Source organism: Phaethon aethereus (genome assembly GCF_964289735.1).
Source record: "Phaethon aethereus genome assembly, chromosome: 14".
NCBI lineage: Eukaryota > Metazoa > Chordata > Aves > Phaethontiformes > Phaethontidae > Phaethon > Phaethon aethereus.
In genome coordinates, this window is record NC_138590.1 from 21,022,307 (window position 1) to 21,030,845 (window position 8,539).

Consider the following 8,539-nt stretch of genomic DNA (forward strand, 5'->3'; position numbering starts at 1 on the left):
GTAATAAAATCCACACAAAGATTTGTCTCCTGTATTTCACAAGCTTCACTAGAAGTGACACACTGAACGAAACAGAAACAAGTATATTTTGCTTGGTTTGCAGTCCCAAAGCTGACATGGGAGGTTGAACCAGAGATTACGAAGGGGAAAAAGGTACTTGTTATTACTGACCTGAAAGCATTTGTGCTGTGTGATATCTTGGCCAAAAGCTATATTAAACAAAGAACCCTAAAGGCAGCAGAAGCAGGTGCTAGGGCTAATGTCAAACGTCTACTGTATTGTGCTACTCTGTGTGTAAATTTGCAGCATCTATTACTAATCAAGTTACATAGGACTTACAAAGTATTAGTGCAATTCTACTCATCAAATCAAAAATTCCTAGCAATCCCCAGCGTGACTCCTGATCTGCCCTCCTACAAGCAATAACCCAGTTTTATTTCCTGACATGACACCAGTACCAAGCTGTACCAGTACTGAAGCTAGCGAGTGGAAGCAAGGGTAATGTAGAATATTGGGGTGGCTTTACTTGCAACCTATGTTTTCTGACAAAAATGGATTCAGCCATCAGTCTGCATTAACAGTAAGGGACTTTAGCTGTTTGCATAGAACAGATACAATAATGATCTGGCCATTAAGGTTGTAAGTTTTAATCAACCAACAGGTCATCAATATAATGATGCAGTCCATTCTCCTAAATAGTAATTCCCACAAAAATCAATACTTTGCTCATCTCTGAGGTATAGCATAGAATATAAATCTTGGTTGCAACCCCTAACAGACCAAATATTACAACTATAGCAGCACATGAAAACTTCAAACTTTTCAGCTCTTTCAGCTGAGGATGACATTAAACACATGTTCTGGAAAAGGCAGGCAGTTCTTGGCCCATTTCTCATCAGTGAACACAAAGTCACGTGTACTGCAGATGGACACATTTGGTAACCATACTTACCGGTTCAAATGGCAGGACCATTTCATCTCTGATGCCATATTTCACCCTCAAAGCCTTTGAAAGTTAGAAGAAAAAAAAAGCAGGATGGTTAGAAGAAAAATCTTCTAGATTTAAAGGTTTTCATCTATTCACAAGGTCTTTCTTGTACATAATATTTTGTTATAAAGCAGACAAAGCCAATTCCCTGCCTTCTCACCATTTCTCACACCTGAGTTTAATCCTCATCTCATTTCCAGGTGATTCTTTGTAATAATTGTCAAGATTTTTAAGAGGGGGGAAAAAAACCCACTATCACTCTACCCTGAAAATGAGTGGGACAAAAATTCAATAGCCAGGGATAGCTGTTTAGACACTGATGTACTCTTGAAACGGTAATAGCAACAGCTACTTAAGCCTCATTTGAAACTCATAGAGATCTTAATCTCATCTGTGGAAGTCACTTCCACAACAGGAATTTATTTCAGTTTCACTGGTACTCTTCTACACCTTAACGTGTGGCAGAAGTTACACGATTCTTGTCCAAAACTCTTCTTGAAGACTGAGAGTAAAAAAATCTGCCACAGCCCAGCTGGTTTTAACTTCATTTATTTTAACTACTTTGACTTCAAGTTACAGATGGCAAAACTCCAATTAAAGGAAGTTTCATTTTACCCATTGGATATCAACTTCTGATCCTCCACACTATGGAAAGGAAACAGGAACAGAAGCAATTCAGTTAACAGACTGACCTGTTTTTTTTTCAAATCTCTCAGGGCTGCAATGTCGTCTGGAGAATCAGAGGGAACACTTGTTACCACTCCAGTTCCTTGACAAAGAAAGAGATACAACAGATAAAAAGATTAGTCAACACGTACTGAATGCACAGTGTGCATCAAACAGGCTTTGGCAAGATGCTACTGTAAAGTTACCTTTATCTTCCTTGATCGTGAGCATGGGAAGAGCATATATAACTTTGTAGGTGGTGAGAGGTGCGGAAAGTGCAGCACCAAGAATCTCCTATGCAGGACAAAGGAATATCATTACAATAAGTAGCATTTTTTCAGCCTAGCTGAGTAAGCTCTCCTGGCTGGCGTTCTTCAAATTTGCTGCCATTCCTTACATATTACAAACAAATAATTAAAAAAACATATATATAAATAGTTAGACAAGGAGGAAGTAATATGAAAAGCATGCTTGTACCACTTGGGACAGTATATGGACTATTTACTGGTAGAAAAGTCAAATACCAGATAACACAGACAAAGTAATTTGGAGACAGCAAAACTACTTAAGTGTGGAGTTGGAAAAAGATAGTAAGCAGGAGCACAGTTTGCCTCCAAATATCTGAAGCATACCAGCATCAAGACAGGAATGAATTCGGAAGCCAGTGTCAAAAGCTAGACTAAACAAAAGTCAGGAAAAGCACATTGTCAAGACCATTTATGCATTGACAGGAGGTAGTCTAGATGTTGCAGGTGTCTTCTACCTCTCTAATTTGCTTGAATCCGCAAGTCTACTAACAAAGAAACAAAAACCGTATTTTCTACTTCATCCTGCAAAGCAGGATCAAGAAAGACAGTGTCAGGTTTTAGTGAATGGAGATCAAGTGATGTAAACAGCATAAAGATACCACTAACTACACTTATTCAAAGCACAGAAGTTAAGGATAATAAATATCAAACCCACTAACATTCAACTACTAAGCTAAGAAAGCTTAATTCACAAAGATGTACTGGAACTTTCAGCATCAACAAAAAGCCTTTTTCACAGAACCCTTTCTAGCTACCACTTTTTTCCATCCCTTTCTATCCCTTGTAGAGAAGTCATCACTCTTCCATGCATGCAGAAAAATGTTATTTAAAACCATTCATTCATCAAGTAACACTAAGGCAACAGTAATGCATTTGTCCACAGGTAAGTGTATCAGGTTAATCTCCCAGAAGCATGTGTAGCTCAACTGCCAAGAAAGCTGTCTTCTGCTTGCTTTTTTAGTCACTAAACACTCCAAAATTTTTTTAATAGTTCCTATATTTTCTTTATAAGTAGAATTCTACCATCACCTTTGTAAGTATAAGCTTCACAGGAACAGATAAGCCTGACCAGCAAGCCGCAAGATGCTTACTTCTCCCATCAGCTCCTTGACAACAGGTACGACTCCATTATCTTTTGTAAAGCCCTGGTAGGACATGTTCCTGGCAGCTCTTTGGGTACAGATAAAAATATCCCCATTCACAGTTTCAAAGCCGATGTACTTCATATCTGGGCGAACCCAGCAGTTAGTCTGTCCAAACATGGTCTCTGGTCTCAGTGTAGCAGCCACCAAGAAGATATTTTTTCCTCTTAGGCCACTGGGGGGAAAAAAGTATTTTATAAGTCACCAAAATAAAAACATTCAGGGCAATACAGAACATGCTTTTAAGCTAGTATGAACTTTTAAGAAATGTTTCCTACAGGATGAAAGTGGGGTCATTAAGTTTTTTGTGGGTTTTTAATTTCCTTTTTTTTTTTTTTTTAACTTCAATTTGAGTTCCACACAGACTACTGAGTATAGCAGCTCAAAACAGAGACCAAGTCTTTGAAGTGACAGAAATAACAGGGTGAAATTAAATTCTGCATTAGGCAAAACAGACTGTCTAATCTAATGGTCACTTCTGGCCATAAGATAGAATCTATTTGCCATTACGAATTCAAGACCTACCTTAACTTGGCAGGATAAGGATCCAACACCTTCATTTTTATTAGCGTATATTCTTGAGGCCCAACACCCTACAATTCACATACACAATGCAGCAATCAATATAGTACATTGACTCAAGCAGTAAAGAAAATAAATTCTATTCTGTAGTAACCTAACCTAAAGGCTATTTAAGTTACTTTCTTCAAAGTAAATCATATTTCCATCGATACAAATGGCTGTTTACTAAAATGCAGACTGGAGAGAGAGGTTATACTTTATTCCTATGTCCAAAAATTTACTCGTCACAGCCACTATCTCAGCAACATACAAGTTAATAACAGCTTATTTGCTTTGCTTCAACATACAGGTAATGATATCATGCAGTTGTGCTGCTGGCACAAATTGCCAAATAATCACAGAAAACAGCTACAATGGAAAATACTATCCACAGTTCAAGACAAATATTCTCAATAGAGGAGTTCATTCAATTTTCACATGTACTGACAAGTCAGAACTCATAACTGTACATACAAAATACATTTTGCTCCAAAATACAATTTATTTTCCCATTCAGTATTTAAGATCATAAGCAACACATTAAAATGTCAATTAAAAATAATACCTCTCCTGTTTGCCTGTCATGATCCATACAAGGCTGTCCATCTTTTGGAGAATAAATTGTGTATCTAGAAAAAAGTATATTTTCATTTAGCAGTAAATAAAATATGTAGACCAAGAGAGAAAAAAAAAAATAAAGATCTTTATGAAAAAGAGACCACTTAATAGTATTTTCAAACTTTGCATCAATCTGTTGCCACCGACGTCAATGCTCAGTTTTTGCAAGAGTTTTCAGTGTTGGCCCTATTTTTCTTTGAGTTGGCATCCATGGAAAAACTAAAACAGGAACACAATCTCACACACTTTGCTAGCACAATAAATAGACTACTGTGTCTAGTAGAACATTTGAAATGAAAGAACTTGAGTTTAATGTGTTATAAGCACATTCTAGAGACTTGTCTAGGGTTCCATTTTTGGTAAAGCTGAGCTTATCCATATTCACAATAAACTCAAGAGTTGAGTGGCAGGCTTACCGTTTCCCAAACTTAATCTTATTTCTTTCCTTTAACGTAAGAAATTGCCATCGTACAAAGGAGTCATAATAAGGATTAACATCTGTAGTAACAAAAGAACGCCTCCAATCCACCTGGAAATGCATAAAATACATATTGTATTTTATATGTAAATACAATAAAGAAATTCAAGGAACCTCACAATAGCAAAGCTGGTATTTTAAAAATAAAAAGAAGTTTTTCTCCAAAAAGATAACGCAAGTACATATCACACAAAAGGTACGTGTTTAAAAACATAACTATGCAGTCTGTATGTGCATGGTCTTTCAGAGATGAGATGTCAAAGACTCAAGGCCTTGTCTGCTGACTGTAATTTTATATATTTTGTAGTAGTTTTAACCAATTGCTCCCGCTAAATTTCAGCACTACCTTGTTTTGTAATCTCTACCTTTTTTTAAAAATCTGTTGCCAGCAGGAATAGCATCTTTATTTAGTATCATTACTCTTCCTAAAACTACTGTCAATACTGACTACAGAACTGTTATCCAATATGGAAACAAGAAGGGAAAGTCATAATTCCTTTATTCAGTTCTTGTTTTCAGTTGTGATCATTGCACAGGGTATAAGCTCTATATAAGAAAGCACAATTATCACCCAAGACTATTAAAAGACTAAATGAGTAATTCCAAAACTACCAACTACTGTTGGTATTATGCAGAAAATCTTCTCAAAAGAGAAGCAGCATATCCATAAACACAATGACAATACAAGTATAGCTGCTTGCATAATTTAATTTTAGATTTCATATAATTACCTTCAGTCCCATGCTTTTCAGATCCCGGACAGCAAGGGGAGGGAAATAATCCAGCCAATGCTCAGCTTCAGAAAAACTGACTACTTCTTCATCAGAAAGACCCAAAGACTTCATGATTCCCCACTGGTATTTGGAAGAGCCAGTCTTGGCAGCAGCTTTACTCTGAAAGGACAATTGTCATTAGGAAAAAGTTCACGTTCTTGTATTCACAATAGCTTTATACGCTTGAGAGACTTTTTCTCTAGTAATGTTACGATTTCTATTTCCAGGTATACAAGTTAATACAAATATTCTAGCATCCTTTCTCTAGCAGTAAACATTAATAATCAGACTTTCTGATCTACACCATTTCCTAGCTTGTATTCAACTGTACATACATTAACCCTCCTCTTTTCAACTGTTACACATTTATATCTATCTGATAGATCTGCAGAAAGGCAGTGCCATGACAAACTGGCAAGAAACAGCCAGTTCACTGAGGTCCTGGTCAAACAAATGGGAGTTTTTACCATGAACAGGTGGAGCAGTCCTGCACTATATCCTTGTATTAACCTTTTCTGCTGTTACTTTGCTCCTGTTACTTTCTCCAGCTATTGTCTTTCGAATATCTTATGTCTCTACCCAAGAGCAACTCACTACCTGAAACAATAGGCAAGATCACATCTTCTGTTGATGTAGAGCAGACAGAATTCCAAATCTAATGCTTCCAGTGTGACAAGCTCTTCAGCATATATACATAAGAACATCTCTCTTTTTTCCTAGATTTGATTCTTTTCCTTGCTTTGTAATACTCACAAAATCGTAAATCTCATTTAAACACCTGATAAGCTAAGATAGTTTGGATTATTTTACTTAGCCTATCTAGAGAGAATAGGCTAGATACCAATTTACAAGAGAATAATCAAAACAGTAGGTGTATATGTATCCCCTAACACTGAGAAAGCAGGGTTATTTCCTACAACTTGTTTGTGAATGCTTTGTGCAGAAAAAAACCAAACAAACAAAAAAATCAGAGTATTACTCTGGATGATCTCATATTTTCTCAGGAAACTATTAAACAGTGCCCCAGCTCACTGTTAAGATTTCATGCACTAAAATGACATCTCTGGAACCATGTAGCTGATGCATTCTTTTCATGTCTACGTTAAAAGTACCTAGCTCTCTTGGAAAAAAACAATCTAAAAATTTGTATCACAGGTTTCTCTGTGGAGTGAGAAGGAGGAAAAAGCCATAATGCACACTTTGAAGCTTTGACAGCACAGCTACCAATCCAGAAAGTCTTGGTTTAAAGTTTACCTTTTTGCCTTTTGCCTTGTCTTTGATAACAATTTCTTCTTCTTTTTTAGCAGAATTTTCTTCCTCTTCTTCCTCCTCATCAGGAAATTCAGGTGGGCAGCCATATAATTCCATTTCTCTTTTTAGCTTATCTGCACAAGCCTAAAGAGAGTTATTGGTAGTCTATTAGCACTTTTCGGTAGCTATGACTGAAGAAGTTGCCAAGAATTGCTTTTTACTGATAACATTTTGCATTGCACTACAATGTTTTAAACTTTTTCTGGACATTGCATTAAGTTGTAGGAGATCTTGCCACTTCAAGAATGCCTGCCACTGCAGGAAGAGATTTACAGCGAGGATTTTCTTGCAAATGAAAAAACACAGTAGGTAAACTCAATTTTAAAGCATTTTATTTTAAAGTCGTCATGTATAGTTCAAGCACAACACATCTTGACTATAAATTCAGGTTCCAAATCACACTATCTTGATGAATTTTTCAATAAATTAACATGACGTTCTGGATGGACAGCAAGCAATGCTCTAAGTAGTCAAGTATAAAAAAAAAATTAGAAAAAGCCTTCAGGAACTCAAAGCATCTTACCTTTATAGGCATCCCAGTGCAGTGTAGGCCAAATGGAAACAAGCAGTTCTTTCCCTTTAGCCTCTGATACCCAACTGCGAACTATATAAAGTGGAAAAACGAAACAGATTAAACATGAAAGGTGTAAGGCTATATTAGCACCCATCTCAAAAAGAAAGTGCAATTCCTTCTTTAATGTGAAACTACTGAAAGATAGACAAACGCAGCCAACAGCACCTAGGAAGCTAATCAAAGGAAAAGAAGGTCAAGCTAGATTTCGCTATCAGGTCTGCCACTGCCTGGCTGCATCAGTACAAGCTTTTCTAATTTTCAGGGGGCTGTTTTTGACTAGAGAAGAATGGGTGCAAAGAAGAGATCGAATTTGTGGAATCCTATTCACTAGTACCTAAAACCTGTTAACATACAGGTAATAGAGCACAATATTCACAAACAAAAGAGACAATAAGATTTCTTGTGAAGTTTGTGCCACTTGGCAGCTAGACAAATGGTAAGAAGCAGCATATCCTAAAAATCTTGGCAAATCTGAAAGAATGAATAGGGGAAAACGCCTGTAGTCTAGTCTCCTAGAATTAAAAACAGTCATCACTGGCATTTCTCCTCAACCAGCAATACTTCCACTGAAAATACAGGAAAAAAGGTAAGTTTTAATTAAGTCATTATTGAATCTATAAAGTAATTAACAAGGCATTCTGTTAGCTCAAAATGTAACTACAAAATTAGCATTTGTTCTAGAGTAATATTTAAAGGTATTAGCAAAGGAAAATTTTTACCTCACATTTAGATAAAGAAAATGTGTGTCCCAGGTGAAGGCGGCCATTCATGTAGGGATAAGGAAAGGTAACAAAGTACTTTCCCTTGCTGAGAACAAATTCAAAGGATTAAAACGTGATTAGCTTTGTAAATGATGATCAGAAGATGCACAAGTAAATCAGTTAATTCAGCTATTATCAGTCCACAATGACATTAAAATAACATTTTTTCCTGCCATTAACACGAGCCTTTGATTTTAAAGAATTGTTAGCCTAACAGGTTTTATCATCTTTAAAAAACAAAAAAACGCAAAATTAAAAACCCACATAGAACTGATATCACAGAGAAACCTTGAAACAGATACAGCATCTCCTCAAAGGTAACAAGTTCTAATCCTGCTTCTGTGAATTAATTACTGAAA

The 8,539-nt window shown here is 36.3% G+C and overlaps 1 protein-coding gene across 3 annotated transcripts in view; it reads right to left on the reverse strand.

The window, feature by feature from the left end:
- LARS1 (leucyl-tRNA synthetase 1) overlaps window positions 1-8,204 on the reverse strand; it is a 29,246-nt gene extending 21,042 nt beyond the window's left edge. The window contains exons 1-11 of one of the 3 annotated variants that reach the window (XM_082006047.1): window positions 8,139-8,204; window positions 7,369-7,449; window positions 6,789-6,929; window positions 5,493-5,654; window positions 4,700-4,812; window positions 4,231-4,294; window positions 3,630-3,697; window positions 3,054-3,279; window positions 1,861-1,948; window positions 1,681-1,757; window positions 953-1,006 (exon numbers count right to left, since the gene is read on the reverse strand). In XM_082006047.1, the coding sequence (XP_081862173.1) occupies window positions 953-1,006; window positions 1,681-1,757; window positions 1,861-1,948; window positions 3,054-3,279; window positions 3,630-3,697; window positions 4,231-4,294; window positions 4,700-4,812; window positions 5,493-5,654; window positions 6,789-6,929; window positions 7,369-7,449; window positions 8,139-8,189 (1,125 nt within the window). In that variant the 5' untranslated portion in view covers window positions 8,190-8,204. The remainder of the gene's footprint in view (window positions 1-952; window positions 1,007-1,680; window positions 1,758-1,860; window positions 1,949-3,053; window positions 3,280-3,629; window positions 3,698-4,230; window positions 4,295-4,699; window positions 4,813-5,492; window positions 5,655-6,788; window positions 6,930-7,368; window positions 7,450-8,138) is intronic. The other 2 variants (XM_082006048.1, XM_082006049.1) reach the window with 2 other exon arrangements.
- Between the last annotated feature and the right edge of the window lie 335 nt (window positions 8,205-8,539).